We start from the raw sequence: 17,205 nt of genomic DNA on the forward strand, positions 1-17,205 counted from the left end.
CTATATATATATATATATATTTAACATATATATATATTTAACATATTATTTTATTTTTTTCCACGTGTGTCAACGTGGGACCCACACAAAATGTTTTAAAATGTCGAGTGGCATTCCATGTCAACGGGCACACACGGCTCCCGAATCGGATTCGGGTCGTGGATAAAATTGCAACCAATTGACCAAATCGGGTGTTAATTGCCAAAGTTGAAACGTTTGGATTAAATTGCAAAAACACGATAAGGTTTGGCTTTTTACTGCTATTAGTCCCAAAAATAAAGTTTATTAAACCACTTTAAGTTAAAATTATCACTAAGATCTATTTAACTATGTTGGAAATCATATTGATCAATCAATCCATATCAATCAATCAATCATCTTTCTTCCCATGATTGTGGGATTATTCCTATAATTATGGGTTGAATCTTATACAGATTTGATTCTAATTGTTCTGCTTCCTATTTCATAGTTTTCTATTTTTATTCTTCCCTATTTTGTAATTCTTCTCTTGTATATAAATTGTGATTGACCCTACCATAAATATATGAAAATCATTACAGTTTCCACATGGTATCAGAGCATTCATTGTTGTGATTCTGCTGTGCAATTTATCTTCTTTATTTGTGTCGCTGCCAGGCCTTCATTACTGGCATTTTTCCATCTTTCCGGTTCTTTCTCGGCCTTGATAGCCAGAAGACCTCCCAACACTTCTATTCGTATCTTGTTGTTTGACCCAACTGACAAGACATGTCTTTGGTTTCAGCAACTAGCAACCGTAGTACAACTTCGCCTAACTCTAACATTGGTACTCCATTTGGAGCCACTTCGTTATCTGTTAAGATGACTGAGTTTTCCTTTTCCCTTCAAGAAGGTTCTCATCCCTTGACACCATTGCAGATAATTTCTTCCATCTATTTTGTAGGATGGATGTTGCTCAACTTGCAGCAGACAAGTGGCACACAAGTAGTATTCTAACAAGAATTTACAGTAACTGTAAAATAAACAGAAATTATTTCTCTTTTACACTGGTCCACAACAAGAAGATCCCAGATTTACAGGATGGGGTGAGGACGACTCTGCAATCATGTCTTGGCTGTGGAATTCCATGCAGCCCGAAATCAGTCACAATTGCATGTTCCTATCAACTGCCAAGGAGGTATGGGAAACTGTTTGGAAAACATACTCCACAGGATTTGGCTTTGATGTTTGAGATCAAAACCAAAATCTTGTCTACAAAAGAAGACAAGTCTTTCTGTGATTGAATATTACAATACAATGAGTGGTCTGTGTTTAGAACTTGACCACTATGAAAATCTGAAAATTAAAGATAGCAAGGTTGCCCAAGTTTTGAAGGAATTCATCAAAAGAGATCGAGTATTTGAGTTTCTAGTAGGGTTAAACTCAAAGTTTGACCCAGTTCGAGTTCGAATCGTTGGGAAAGAAAATCTACCATCGTTGAGTGAAGTCTGTTCCATTGTTTGGGTTGAAGAAAGCAGAGGCCAGATGAGCCTTTCAGCCTTTAAGTTTTCTACTGCAATTAGGATTTCATTTCTCTACTTCAATTAGGTTTTTTTACGTTTCCTATTTCAATCAGGATTTGTCTACTTTTCTTGATTCAGTTTCATTTTTTGTTTTTCTTTTCCTGATTCAACTAGGACTCCCCTTTCCTGATTGATTAAGGCTTAGGATTATTAGCCTATAAATATTCTTGTTCTAAGTTTAGAGAGCAGCTTTTAAATAATATCATATTTCTTCTCCTAAATTCATTTTTTCCCTCAGTTTCAATGTGAATCTGGTTAAACTCACGTCTTACATTGCGTCAGTTGGTATCAGAGCAAGCAAGCTCGCCCAGTCTATTTGCTGGTGATGACAACATTGGCAGCGATGGTTCCCTTGGCAGTGATCGGGGAACTGAGGCCTCAAATCCTAAGGTGGCATTGAGGGCCATGGAGAATAGGATGGATATCTGATTCTAGTGCCTAAAGTGGCATTTCGAAGAGATGGCAGATTGCCTGGATGCCTTAGCCTTAAGTGCCATCATAGACCAAGAAAATGAGGCGTTCCCTGTAGGAGATGAAGTTGCCCATGTGCGCGGTGGTCGTTTCAGTAGATCTGGTCTTGCAAATCAATGAAGGCAGCCTGCCTATGAAGATGATATTGAAGATGAATACCTGGAGGAACTTGTGAGAAATTATCACAGGAATAATCAATACAATCGAGGTCACCGGTGAAATGCTTACGAGGACAGAGATGAGTTCAAGTTGAAGATAGACATTCCATACATCAGTGGTGTCCAAAATATCTAAGAATTCCTAGACTGGATTGCTGAAATTGATCGGTTCTTTGAATATATGGAAATACATGAAGATGGGAGAGTAAAACTGGTGGCGTGCCAATTAAAAGGGGGTGCTTCCGTCTGGTGGAATAGAAAGCAGAACTGAAGGGAAAGAGAGGTAGACCTCCAATCCGAATCTGGTTCCGAATGAAGCAATTACTAGAAAGAGAGTTTATTCGTCCTGATTATGATCAAATTTTGTTTTAGCAATATCAAAGATGTCAACAAGGTTAGCGGACTGTTCATGAATATACTGCTGAATTTATGAGGCTGTCAGAGCAGAATATATTGCTGAATTTATGATATGCATGAGGGGTAGTGTCAAAGAATAGTTAGTTCCGCACATAGTACGCTTTACATAAAAGCAGGAGACTTATGCAGTTTAGTTGGTTACAACAAGCTGAATATAGAATTCAGTTTCTCTCTCTCTCTGCTTCTTAAATGATATCAAGTGCATCAATGTCTGACCTGTTGGAATTTCACCATCTATATGTCAACTTAGCTTCCTGCTATTCAATAAATGAATTAATTCAGATGACTTGGATAAATGTTTTTCATCAATTAATATGTGTTATTTGTGCACTTGCTTCTTTTAGAATAACTTATTATGGTTTGTTTTGCAGTTGGTGCCAATGGATCTGGCAAATCAAACTTTTTCCATGGTAAGCATACTTGGTATTGTCACATTTTGGCTGTGTGTGTAGCTTCATTGAGATTAATATATATTGTCAGTATTATCATTGTTAACTGATATATTTTTATCTGGTATTTCGTTCATCTACAGCAATTCGGTTTGTGATAAGTGATCTCTTCCAAAATTTGCGCAGTGAAGATAGGCATGCATTACTCCATGTATGTTCTGTGTTTATATCAAGTCTTTTAGTAATCATCGTTTGCAGTTCTGATTTTTTATTTTTTTTTGGATAGAAAGGCAACAATTTATTTATAAGAAGAAAAGCTACAGAAAATCATAGTTCTCTGATTATTGATGCCAATGTTTTGTAATTAACATCATTCAGGAAGGTGCTGGCCACCAGGTGCTATCCGCTTTTGTGGAGATAGTCTTTGACAATTCTGACAATCGCATTCCGGTATAACTTTTGTTATGATCTTTTTATTTGTGCATATTTTTGAAGTTCCACATGAAGTTTGTTGCTTTTTGGCTAATACGTGGGTCTAAGAAGTTTATGGTTGATTCAACAGATTATAATAATGCATCTAGCAACTTATGCATCGTTCATTGTTCTTGTATTTTTTATATGGAGTCTTCTTCTTTCAGCAAGAAATAACAGTATGGAGTTTTCTTCAACAATAATTGGTTAGCAGTATGTGTTAGTTATATTTTCTAAATTTTGGACCTTCTTTTGCATGTGATCAAACATTTTGGTTTTGTGAACTAATCTAATTCTGTTAAACCAGTTATGTAGAATGTGACCTGTGCTATGGCATAAGTTCCTCTCTGGTAAAGTCAATTCTTTGTATTACGCTTTTGCAAGCTGGCTGATAATTGGATTCATTGGAAAAGTAATGCTTCATTAAGTTCTTGGATAATAAGTGTGAGGATCTACATTAACATGCTGAAAATATCATCTTAGACAAGCTTGCACCACTTCATGGTTCACTTTATTATTGCTTCTGCTTTTGTTTTTCACCTTTATAGGTGTTATGTTCCTATAGGCTATGTGCTGCAGTCATGATGACTAGGGCTCATGAGATAGCAGTTCCATGTGATTGGGCATTTTGGATTTTATCTTGGACTCTGTTTGGTTGGCTGTAAAGTGTTTTCCAGGAAAACACTTTTCTCATTATCTAGTGTTTGGTTGACAAAAAAGATGAAAAATATTTTTATCAAGAAATTGTTTTACACCAAAGAATGAAAAATATTTTTATGGATGGAATTGAAGAAGTTTGTAACAAAAGTGGTAGAGGGAAGACAAATAAAGGTGGGAAATTCTTAGGCATGACATGGGTTATAATAAATTTTTAGAAGATAAGTGTTACGACCCTAGGGTTTGGCTACGGTTTAGGAAGTAAATTGGTAAGAGCTTGGGAAAGAAAGAGCAGAAAGGGAGGGAGAGAAAGAACAAAACAGAAAGAATTGAGGGAGAAGAGAGAAAGCTGAGGAAGAGCTAGGAGAACTGGGAGAGGGAAATGGAATTCAGTTATCATTCAAAAGCTTCCATCCTCTAACTACTCCAGCTTATTTATAGGCTTACAACTGAATATGCTAATAGCTATAACAGAAAATACAATCAAAATGAGAAACATATAATTTGAATGACTATTATATCCTTGGGGATTCCTTGGGTTGTGACAATCTTCACCCCTTCAAACAATTCTTTACAGCTGTTGACCCTGTTCTTCATCCAATTCCAGCCATAACAATCTGATTTATTCTTCTCCTCTTTTTTCTTGCTCTCCTTCTCCTTCTAAGCTTTGTCTTGTCTTCCCTTACGTTTTGCTACTTTAGTTTTTCCTAGACAAATAAAATGTAGACTCCAAGGATCACCATGTCAAGGCTCCTGCGAGAAGAAAATAATGTGTTCACTTGATTAAGACTGTAATACAAGTGAGTATATATACAAGAATTCTAGAACTATTTACACTAATACCCTCTTACTTATCTTATTTAACACTCCCCTTCAAACTTGAGTATATTTATTGAGCATGCCTAACTTGGTACAAATGTAATTCATATGAGTAAATCAACCAATTGATCGTTGGAACCCACATACGTTGTAACTACATTCCCGGAGAGCACCTTCTCTCTAACAAATTGATAATTAATTTCAATGTGCTTGGTTCTCTCATGAAACATATGAAGCAATATGTATTCCAGCCTGATTATCATAAATCTTGCATAGACTCAACCTGTATAACTCTTAGCTCCTTAATTAGTTGTTTTAGCCACAGTAGTAGTTCACATGTTACAACCATTGCCCTATATTCCGTTTCTGCACTGGATCTGGATACAACAGTTTGTTTCTTACTCTTCCAAGATATTAGGTTTCCACCCACAAATACACAATATCTAGATGTGGATCGCCTGTCACTAGGTAATCCTGCCCAATCAGCATCTGTATATCTCACAATCTGACTATGTCCATGATTCTGATACAATAAACCTCGACCGTGGGCAGTCTTAATATACCGAAGAATACGAAACACTGCATCCTAGTGAGTTTTACAAGGTGAATCCAGGAATTGACTTACCACACTCAACAAATGAAATATCAGGACATGTAATTGTGAGGTAGTTAAGTTTCCCAACCAGTCAACGATAGCGCCCAAGGTTAGAGAGTGGCCCCCCTATCTCGGTAACAATTTGATATTCGGATCCATAAGGGTATCTGTTGGCTTACATCCAAGCAACCCTGCCTCCTCTAGCATATCCAAGGCATACTTTCTTTGAGAAATATAGATTGCTTGCTTTGACTGAGCTACCTCAATACCTAAAAAATATTTTAAGGAACCCAGATCCTTAGTCAGAAATTGTTGGTGAAGATGTGCCTTCAATGCAGCCATACCAACATCGTCATCCCCTGTAAGTACTAGATCATCAACATATACTAGAAGAATATGACGGCCAGATTGAGAGCGATAAAAAACAAAATGATTAGTTTCACTATAAGTTAACCCGAACTCAAGAACAGCTGAATTGAATTGACCAAACCAAGCTCGAGGAGATTGTTTTAAGCTATATAAGGATTTTCGAAGGCGACACACCAGCCTAGACTCCCCTTGAGCAACAAAGCCAGGAGGTTGCTCCATATACATCTCTTCCTATAAATCGCCATGAAGGAAGGCATTTTTGATGTCTAGTTGATGAAAAGGCTAGTGAAACATAGCAGCAAGGGACAAAAAAAGGCGAACAAAGGAGATCTTAGCAACAGAGGAAAATGTATCATTATAATCAAGGGCAAATCTTCATTAAGAAAGGCATTTCACATCATCTTGTTGAATATCTTAGCCAAAAGTCACAGCTAATGAAAGGAGAACACATATAGTATGTGCCTAAACCATTGGACTGAAAGTTTCAGCATAGTCTGTACTAGGATTTTGATGAAAACCCTTAACTACTAACTGAGCTTTATACTTCAGAACTGACTTATCTGGGTTATACTAGTGTTATTAAAGGCCCAAGGCGCACTAAGGCGCAAAGGGTCCTGGAACCTGAGGCGCAAGGCGAGGGGCGCGCCTAGCAGGTGCAAGGCGCATGCTGACTAAGAAGAAAGAAAAATATACTTCTTAATTAAATAATAAGTCATAAAATAGATCCTAATCACATATCAACATTTATGTTATCAAAAAATTCAAGAATTCAACATATATTAAATAAATCACAACATAAACATACTTCATGACATAAACATACTTCATGACATAAACATACTTCAAGAAGAAGCAGCAGCAGGCATCAACAAATAAAAATTAAAAAAAAAAAAGAACTAAAGAAGAAGAAGAAGAAGAAGAAGAAGAAGAAGAAGAAGTAGCAGCAGCGTAAGAAAGAAGAAGAAGAAGCAGAGCAAAAGAAGAAGAAGAAAAAGAAGTAGGCTAGCAGTAGTAGCAGCGTAGTAAGAAGAAGAAGCAGCAGAAGAAGAAGAAGAATGTTTAAAAAATAAAACATGCTGAAAAATCAGTTGCGCCTGATGAAATAGTTTAGCAGCAGCGGAAGAAGAAGAAGAAGAAATAGTTTAGCAGCAGCGGAAGAAGAAGAAGAATGTTTAAAAAATAAAACATGCTGAAAAATCAGTTGCGCCTGATGGATGTGCGCCTGAAGGGCCTAGGCACGCCTGGGTATGGTAAGGCGAGATGGCTGAGCCTTGAGGGGCCTTGCGCCTAGGCGCGCCTTTAACAACACTGGGTTATACTTAACACGCCTACTTACAACCAACCAAATTCATATTAGGAGAAAAAGGAACATTCTCCGATGTTCCATTATGCTAGCATAGCCTTAACCCACCTAGATCCAAGAAAGCATCACTAATTGAGCTAGGTTCCATAGTACTCACCAGAGCATGAGGTGAAGAGGTCAGAAGTTGTTTAGATTTGGAATGAGTGATCATAGGATGAACAGAAGGAAAGAGGATGCTGCTGAGGTTGCTTAGGTTGAAGAAGAAGAAGAAGAAGTTTAGCAGCAGCGGAAGAAGAAGAAGAATGTTTAAAAAATAAAACATGCTGAAAAATCAGTTGCGCCTGATGGATGTGCGCCTGAAGGGCCTAGGCGCGCCTGGCTGGAAGAAATAGTTTAGCAGCAGCGGAAGAAGAAGAAGAATGTTTAAAAAATAAAACATGCTGAAAAATCAGTTACGCCCGATGGATGTGCGCCTGAAGGGCCTAGGCGCGCCTGGCTGGATCTCGCCTCGCCTGGGCATGAAGAATGTTTAAAAAATAAAACATGTTGAAAAATTAGTTACGCCCGATGGATGTGCGCCTGAAGGGCCTAGGCGCGCCTGGCTGGATCTCGCCTCGCCTGGGCATGGCAAGGCGAGATGGCTGAGCCTTGAGGGGCCTTGCGCCTAGGCGCGCCTTTAACAACACTGGGTTATACTTAACACGCCTACTTACAACCAACCAAATTCATGCCTACTTACAACCAACCAAATTCATATTAGGAGAAAAAGGAACATTCTCCGATGTTCCATTATGCTAGCATAGCCTTAACCCACCTAGATCCAAGAAAGCATCACTAATTGAGCTAGGTTCCATAGTACTCACCAGAGCATGAGGTGAAGAGGTTAGAAGTTGTTTAGATTTGGAATAAGTGATCATAGGATGAACAGAAGGAAAGAGGATGCTGCTGAGGTTGCTTAGGTTGTGGCCTAGATAAAGTAGGAAATGAAGGAGAACTTTGTGGCTGCACAGTAGATATCCAGACTAAAGGAGTAGAAGATTGTACTACTCGAGGATTAGAAGAAGAAAAGGAATGAAGAAATGAACTGGGAAGATTGCAAGGAGGAGGAACAGACTGTGAAGAGATGGAAATAGGGTAGGAAAAGAAAATTCAGAAGGATTAAACTGTATGTCTGGAAACATAGACTTGACCTGTGGGATGTAAACATCTCTAACCAGCTTGCACATGACTATTTCCAATGAACGCACATTTGGTGGAATGAAAAACAAACTTGTGTTTGTTGTAGGGTCTAAGGCAAGGAAAAAAAGCACACCCAAAGGGTTGAAGGGATAGATAATTGGGTTGTTTGTGATAATGAAGTTCAAAAGGAGAGGCAAATTTTGGTGGAGAAGCTGGTAAAAGGTTAATTGTATAAACAGCTGTTTGAAAAGCTTCTACCCCAGAATTTTAAAGGCATACGAGCATGAACTTTTAGACCCATTTCGGCAATATACCTATGCTTCCTCTCAGCAACCCTGTTTTGCCGATGAGTATGAGGACTAATCAAACGAGGTTGAATGCCATGACATTTAAGATATGGCAAGAAGGCCTGAAATTCCGCTCCAGTATCTGATTGTAGAGCCTTTATTTTAGAGTGATATTGTAATTCAACAAATTTGTGAAAGTCAATAAAAGTAGAAAGAGCATCAGACTTTAGTTTCAATGGTATAAGCATCTACAAAGATGATGTAGTATCTATAGCCTTAAGTAGATGCATTAGGAGTTGGACCCCAGAGATCTGAATAAACTAATTGTAAAGGTTTCTTGGCTGTAATTTCACTAGTGAAAGGAAGCTGATGCAGTTTTCCAAGTTTGCATGATTCACAAAAAGAAAGAGATGAATTAGAACAAGGAATATGAATTTTATTCAAGACCATGTTAAAACCGAGACTATGATCTCTCAAGAATCACTAAAGAACCTCACCGAATGCAAACCAATATTGAATACTGAAAATAGAAAATAAAACCAGAATTAAAAGTAGAGAAACCAAACCAGATTGCAGCACACAAGATATACCCTGGTTCATGCCATTTACATGGCACTACATCCAGCAATCCAAGAAGCAATCAATCCACTAGAAAGAAATCAGAAACCAGTACAAGAATATCCCTCTTTCACTCCACCTTGCCTCTCGAATACAATACTCTAATGAAGACAACAAGAACTAGAATCACACAGCTCTTAATCTCGCCTCTCATTGTATCCGAACCCAAGGAATAAAAGATATGAATGAATGATGATGAAAACTGGCCTCCGCACCCTTCTATTTATAGACTAAGGGAGGCGGAAATATCTAAGGGAAAATAACTAACTTTATAAAAGTCAAAACTACCCTTAATAAAACAATTAGTTACATTTATGTCCTATTAACTAACTGCTGCCAAATCATCTTTATTTCTTCAATAAATCCAGCATTTAATTACTTTAGGCAAAACAGTATCAGACCATTTTCAGTTTAGAAAAAGAAGGATGTCCCAATTTGGCATTCCATTGATCACACACGGTTTTATTTGTTACTGTGTTTTTATTCAGAGATGTGGCACGACAAGATAGGGACTGCAAAGTTGATATTTTAGAGTTGGTAGATTTACAGCATTCAGACAAACGAGACAAAGAAGCTAAAACAAGAATGTCCTATTGCTTAAGTATGGCAAGCAATATGTCTTTGTCATTCAACGGTTCTCCTATGGCTGCTAAAGCATGTCCTATCGTCTTAATCTTTAGTATATAGTCAATTATAGAGAGTGAATCCTTCTTTATTGATCTTAGTTGTTGTTTCAACTGAAATGATTTTGCTGTTGTCTGACGAGAACATAAGTTTTCTAAAGAGATCCATACCTTGACAGATGATTCACAATGAATCACCTGTGCAAGCACTTCTTTATCGATGGTGAAGAAGAGCCATCCCAATAGGAGTCGATCAGATTGGATCTAGCTCAAATACTCCAGATTGACTGCCGCTTCTCCTCCTTTTGAATTGAGCAGAAATTTTGCCGAAGGAGACGTTTTATTGAGGAAAGACACTAGATCAAAAGCTCGAACTGTGGTGATAATTTGAGCTTTCCAGAAGATGTAGTTACTGGAGTCAAGTTTGATCGGAATGAAATTGAAAGCTTTGGCAACCACAGAAAATTCAGATTGAGAAGCGGTTGATAAGGAGGAGGAGCCGAGAGTGTGATTTGAGGTCATTAGGTTAGAGCAATGGCTCTGATATCATGTAACGGAAACCCTAGGGCACAAAGAGATGACAGAAACAAAACAAGAGAGAAGAAATAACGAGAGAAGTTGTGAATTCAATTGCAGAGAAAAATGAATACTTAACCTTAGAGAAAGAACATAAGAGCTGCTTAAATAGGCGGCTCATTACACGTGAAAGAGGCACCGCCTCAACAATAACTAATACAGCAAAACAGCAAACAATAGTAGAAAATATAAGAAACAAAAACAGCAACAGCAAACAATACTATCACAAAACTTTAGATGCTTCCACATGTTATGCCAAACATATTAATTATTTCTATTGTACCTTTTGTATCTTAGCTTTTGTCAGTTGATATTATTTGTTCAATTGATAATTTCTTGTGTCTTCTTTCAACTTTTTTAACCATCTAACCATGTTAAATGCTGAATTTTCGCTAATTGTTTGTTTACCAAGCATGCACATGAGTTATCTTTTATTATTTTTCTTAGAATAACAGCTTACTAATTCAGCTTTGCTATATAGATTTTTTGATGTAGGACAGATCTGGACTCTGCGAGTATTGACTGATTGGAGGCTTAATTAGAGTTAGAAGGCTATGTAAAATTGTAGAAAAAAGGATAGGGTTTTGATATGCAATGGGTTGGGGCCAATCAGAGATTAAAGAAAGCTGAAAAGATGGATTTTGGAGGCTGAAAACCGATCTGAAACTAAGGTTATGAAAATCACAATTTGAAATCCTTTTCCTAGCCATCACACCTAGGTTTCCATAGGCATTGCACGTTCATAGAAAACATAATATGCTTTAGAAAGCTGCAGTAATTATTCATTCACTAATGGTAAAGACTAAAGAGAGATTACAATTGTATTTATAGAGTTCTAGTAATGCTATTCCTACTAGGATTAGGAAATCCTTTTCCTATTAGGAAACTAAACAAAATCTAAAACTATTAATGATAATACTTGGAAAAGACTGCATATAAAACCTAGACACTATAAATAAAACTCACAGATAATTAGAGTTACCAAAAAAGACTTAGGAAACATTGTGCAAGATTACAAAATATCCTCGATGCATAAACTTCCAAAACATCCCAAATTCATGTTTGCCTCTTAGAACCAGTTTTGAGATATTCTGTATGTCTTTAAAGGTTGCTTCACATGTCCTCCATTATGTATGTACTAATTTAATACCTTGTATAAGGAATTAAAACTATTTTCTCAAGTCTTATTCTTTATTTCTTTCTATCAGTGATGAAACTTCTATTTATATAACATTTATATCACTTCTTATGTATATCTCAAATTGTTAAAATGTGTCTGTACCTTGCATGGCTTTTTGACTAGTTATCTTGAAAAGCTTCTTCATTATTTTAAAATATCTTTTATGTTATTTGGTCAAAATGATTGTCATTTTCCAACCTGGTGTTGGGTTACTCATGTCACGGTGGTGTTTGACTCCCGCCTCCTCTCCTCTCCTCTCTCTCTCTCTCTCTCTCTCCATATATATATATATATGCATCTCAAATTTTGACTTTGTTCTGAACACTTATAGGTTGAAAAGGAGGAAGTGCGCTTGCGGAGAACAATTGGTCTTAAAAAGGATGAGTACTTCTTAGATGGAAAACACATTACGTGAGTATTAGGGTGCTGCTTTATGAATTATTTATTCACTTTTTCATGCTTTTCTTCACCAAGTTCTCCTTTAGTTATTTGTAGTTAGTTAATGCAAAATTGGGGATTTTGGCAGGAAAACAGAAGTTATGAATTTACTGGAGAGTGCCGGGTTCTCTCGCTCCAATCCTTACTATGTTGTGCAGCAAGGGAAAGTATGTTTTTTTTTTGTTTTTTTTGGTTGTTGATCTTCTAAAGTATCCTGATTCACATTAATAGAATCTCTTTTATCATTACTTAATCAACTTGAATATCATGCTTTTTAACCAGCAAGAAAGCTGCCAAAAAAAAAAAAAAAAAGAAAACCAATCATTCTTTAGTTTACCACTTTACCTTATATATTTATAAAAAATCGTCGTACATGCATTTTTTGTTAACTTGTTTGCCACTTGTGAATGATCCATAGATAGCATCATTAACATTGATGAAAGACTCTGAACGGCTTGATCTACTGAAAGAAATCGGTGGCACACGAGTTTATGAGGAAAGACGTCGAGAGAGTTTGAAAATTATGCAAGATACTGGCAAGTCAATAATGATTGTTTGCTTTTTGTGTATTGTGGTTTAGCTTGTTACAATAATCAATTTCTATTGATCAGGTAACAAGCGGAAGCAGATAATTCAAGTTGTTCAGTATTTGGATGAGAGGTTAAAGGAGTTGGATGAAGAAAGAGAAGAACTCAAAAAATATCAGCAGCTTGACAGGCAGAGAAAATCCCTAGAATATACCATTTATGACAAAGAAATTAATGATGCTCGACAGAAACTGATGGAGGTCAGATACATATGATGTTTGCTACCATGGAATTTAGCTTTTTAAGAAAAGCTTTGCTACCAAACACATAAATTTGCTGAATGTTTTATTTTCCCATTTATTATTTGTTATCATATAGGCTTGTGAGTATGAAATAGATATTGGTTTAGAAAGGCAGTTAACCATTGATTATCAGGCACTCATTTTGTTTTGGCACATGGAGGTCTTGCACAAACAATATGATTTGACTTCTTGGGACTTCACCAAATTGAATAATTCAATCCTGAATTTATGTTATTTTGAATCAATTCTAGAGGTTTGTAAGGATACTTTGTTGGTTTCTGTTTATTCTTTTCTTCTGTGGTTTTCTTTTCATCTTTCCCATAACTCCAAACTTCTCTCCTTAAAATTTTTCATTTTCTGTTAGCTACTTTGTTTGTTTGGTTTTCTTCTTTTTTATTTATTTTTATTTTTTTAATCCTTAATGAGGTTTTCTCATAAGGCTATCATATTGTTACTTGGAATTTCTTTTTCTTTTTAGGAATGGCCTTTAATAAAGGTTTATGTACTTGCAAGGTATTCCATTAAATTATTTCTTTGTGAAATATTTTCTGTTACTTAATAAAATGAAATTTTTGGACAGAACTTTTGATCTTCTCCTTATAAAGGTTAAGGTTATTTGTATCTTCAAAAGCTAACAATTAATTCTTGGCGTTGTTATATGCAAGTCTCATATAAGTCATGCATGATAATAATCTTCATAGGGCAGCTAGAAAAAAAAAAGGGGGGGGGGGGGGGGTTGTGTGCTTTGAGAGAAGACAATCTAGCAATACATCTGGTCTCCTCTTCTGTCTCATTGCAGCTTCGAGCTCTTTGCTTTTTGCATGTGATAACTAATACAAGATGAGAAGTCATTCAATTTAGTAATGCATTGAAACACATGATGCCATGAAATTATGCTGTGATCCAATTTAAAGTAGGTAGTCCTGTACACACAAAAATTGGATGATGTATTTGAACAATGGAAGGTGTTTAGGTTTAGAAACCTATTATCTTTGAACTTCTAATATACTCTCTCTCTCTCTCTCTCAATATATATATATATATATATACATCTACTCACAAATTAGAGTCAGAAAATCTTCTGAAATGACCAGGGTAGTTGTAGAGGTATTTATAAATTGCCCATGGATAAAATGTTTTACATTTGGTATAGTTTTCTTTTGAATCAAAACATTACCGATAATACTGTTATCTTTTATTCATTCTTTTACTGTTCTTGTTTGTCTATAATTTGTTGATGAATGGTTACAAGTGTAGAATGCCTAGTGCCCAAGGTAAGTGAACACATCTTCATTATTTTTAGCCTCTTAACTTCTTCTGTTCCTGTTCTTATTTTTCTATAACTTGTTGAGTGCTAAGAAGTGTAGTGTTCGTTAGTTTAGTCTCTACCTGCTTGTTAGCTGAAACCTGATGGGAGTTTGAAGGTGCACAACTTGTATCTTTTGCTTTCTTGTTTGTTTTTTCTCTGATCTTAATTGTCTATGCGATAAGATATATGTGTTTTTCATATGTAAGATAATTGAAATCAACTTGCTTGCTCTCTGACCTGACCTTTTGATACTGTGAGAATCCGGTATTTTTGCTGGAAGTGTTGGGTTGGACGCAGTTATGCATTTGCATTGTATAGTTGCTAAATTTTAGTGGAAATGAAAGATACTATTAACTATATTGGTGCAGGACAGATCTGGAGTCCTACTTATCTTGACTGCGTGGAGGCTTATGAGGGTTATAATGCTAGGGAAAATTGTAGAAACGGCTAGGGTTTTGATATGCAATAGATTGGGGGCAATTTAGAAGTAAAGCATGGCTAAAAAGATGAGATTTGATGGCTGAGAATATGGCTGAAAGTAGAGTTACAAAGATAAGAAGATGAAGTTGAAAGATTAGAGAGAAGGAAATATCTCCTAGGCATCACACCTCGGGTTAGAATTCAACACACAATTCAAAGAAAGCATCACAAGATTCACAACTGAAATTTGTTCACTCACTAATGAAAAAAGGAGATAGAGTTCTAGTAACTCTATTCTTACTAGGATTAGGAATTCCTTTGCCTACATAATGATTCAGAAATCCTTCCTTTACCTATTAGGAAACTAAACAAAATGGGAATCCTTCCTTTTTCCTATTAAGAAAATAAAATCTAAAATTTTTAATAATAAGATTAGGAAAAGACTATAATTAAAATCCTAATATAATTTGAGTTACCCAAAATGACCTAAGGAAACATTATCAAAACTACACAAAACTTCTAGGAGGCTTTTCTTCATAAAAGCATCCATATCAATGCTTGGACCTTAGAACCAATTTTAAGACACTTACTAAAATTCTTTAGAGATTGCTTCCAATGTCCTCCATCATATATGCCTTTTTTCTTGCATTGTTGCTATTTTGTAATGGAAATGGAAAGAATTAATAACATAATTTTCAAATGGAAATGTTCTGATATGGCTATAGATAAGGTTCAAATGGTCATCATAAACTTTTATGGTTGACATGTGGTTTGGGAAAAAGAAGGAAGTTGCTTGTACTGCTGCTTTCTTGGCAGTTGTTCTAAATTTTGTATTGCTGTTCTAGGGTCAGTATGATAATATATGGCAGATGCATTTGTTTTCTTTCCCCCCAACTAGATGCATTATTTGTTCAAATTCTTAATGTTAACTGAACTTTTTATTCATGTTCTGTTATGCTAATTGTTTGGTCCCTGAATGTAATAGTTCAATATTGCAGGTTGAAGAAGCTCGAAACAAGGTTTCTGAGACATCAACCAAGATGTATAACAGTGTCTTGGATTCCCATGAAAAATCCAAGGAGTTAGACAAGACATTTAAGGATTTGACAAAAGAAGTTCAAAGTTTAAACAAAGAGAAAGATGCAATAGAGCAGCAGCGAACAGAGGCTATTAAGAAGCATGCACAACTTGAGCTTGATGTCAAAGATCTACAAGAGAAAATCTCTGGAAATGTCAGAGCCAAGGTAATTTTGATGTACATTTCAGTTGAAAAAGCTTTCTGCTTTGGGAATTGTAAGGGTGGTGAAGAAAAGTTTGTAATGATATTTTTTTCTTGCTTTAGGAAGATGCAGTGAAACAGCTTGAGATTCTGCAGAAAGAGATTCAGGACTCAACAGAAGAGCTTAATAAAATTAAACCATTGTACAACAATCAAGTCAGGGAGGAAGAGGAGATAACAAGAGGGTATGCTTATATAGTGCTTTGCTAGCATATGAGTTGTTTATATATACAAAGCAATTATAAAGTTATTCCATATTGTGAGTTTCTTTTTACATAAAATGATCAAGTTAAATATAATGCTTCCATCCCTTTGTCTTTTTGAAGTTCGTTATAGTTACCCTCCAAAATTGAGCAAGAGAAAATGAGAAAATTGACCCATCTCACACTATTATTGCTATGCTTTCTTGGGTTGATTTGTGTCATCATTGGCCTTTAAGGGCCTCCTTTGGTAGATTAAGGAAATCCTCCTCTCTATCTTCTTGATCAATGTTCTGAAAATTTCAACGTGGTGTTCTTAGTAAGGCCTATGGTGGCAAATATCTATATTGATGAACCTAACCTTGTAGGGTAGGATTCAATGCCGTTAGTCATCCAAAAACCGCTAATATTATTAGGTTAAAAGTAATAACTGTGGATAACTAGATCCTAGGGTAACATTTATAGTTGATCTTATTGTTGGCACCTTGGCTGGTCCTTTGGTGATGATCTTTGGTATTTTTTTTTTTTTTTTTTGGGGGGGGTGCAAATTTATAGTTCTATTTTTTCTGTTGTTATGTGTTGTTCTACTTTGATTTTTTTTTTCCCAGTGTGCAGTGCTGCGTTTCTGACTTTCCGTGTTGTGTTTTTCTGTTTCGATTTCTTCTTTTTTTTTTTCTTTCTGTCTCTTTTGTTTTCAACTAATTTAATTAATTATTAATAGTTGTGTTTCCATATTATACTTGTTGGTTTCACCATGTCAACTAAGTGATGGAACACAATTATATCAATTATCTTCATTCACCACCATCTCATGAAACTTCTCCATATGAAGATAGTGTTGAAACTTCATTTCATCATTATTCCGTCAGGAAATGTTATCCACTACCGGTCCCAAGCCTGGATAAAGGAGGAGGGTTGCGTTAGGTAGCCAACAGTCAGCGTAAAATCTAGTCGAATCCAAATATAAATTCTAGACAAACTATCTGTTGGGGCGTAACCCACATAGAAGTCTAGAATTCATATAGCCGACCCCACATAGTGGGATAAAAGCTAGATATTGTTGTTGTTTAATTTAAT

The 17,205-nt window shown here is 36.0% G+C and overlaps 1 protein-coding gene across 5 annotated transcripts in view; it reads left to right on the top strand.

The window, feature by feature from the left end:
- Positions 1-17,205, top strand: part of LOC127810284 (structural maintenance of chromosomes protein 3) — a 108,236-nt gene that overhangs the window by 14,713 nt on the left and 76,318 nt on the right. For 4 of the 5 annotated variants that reach the window (XM_052349671.1, XM_052349685.1, XM_052349677.1 and 1 more), the window contains 9 exons: positions 2,959-2,997; positions 3,120-3,187; positions 3,355-3,426; positions 11,985-12,064; positions 12,180-12,258; positions 12,510-12,627; positions 12,703-12,878; positions 15,648-15,893; positions 15,992-16,113. In XM_052349671.1, coding sequence (XP_052205631.1) covers positions 2,959-2,997; positions 3,120-3,187; positions 3,355-3,426; positions 11,985-12,064; positions 12,180-12,258; positions 12,510-12,627; positions 12,703-12,878; positions 15,648-15,893; positions 15,992-16,113 — 1,000 coding nt within the window. Of the gene's footprint in view, positions 1-2,549; positions 2,565-2,958; positions 2,998-3,119; positions 3,188-3,354; positions 3,427-11,984; positions 12,065-12,179; positions 12,259-12,509; positions 12,628-12,702; positions 12,879-15,647; positions 15,894-15,991; positions 16,114-17,205 lie in introns of those variants that run through there. The other variant, XM_052349701.1, reaches the window with a different exon arrangement.

This window comes from Diospyros lotus, chromosome 1 (genome assembly GCF_014633365.1).
Source record: "Diospyros lotus cultivar Yz01 chromosome 1, ASM1463336v1, whole genome shotgun sequence".
NCBI classification, from domain to species: Eukaryota; Viridiplantae; Streptophyta; class Magnoliopsida; order Ericales; family Ebenaceae; genus Diospyros; species Diospyros lotus.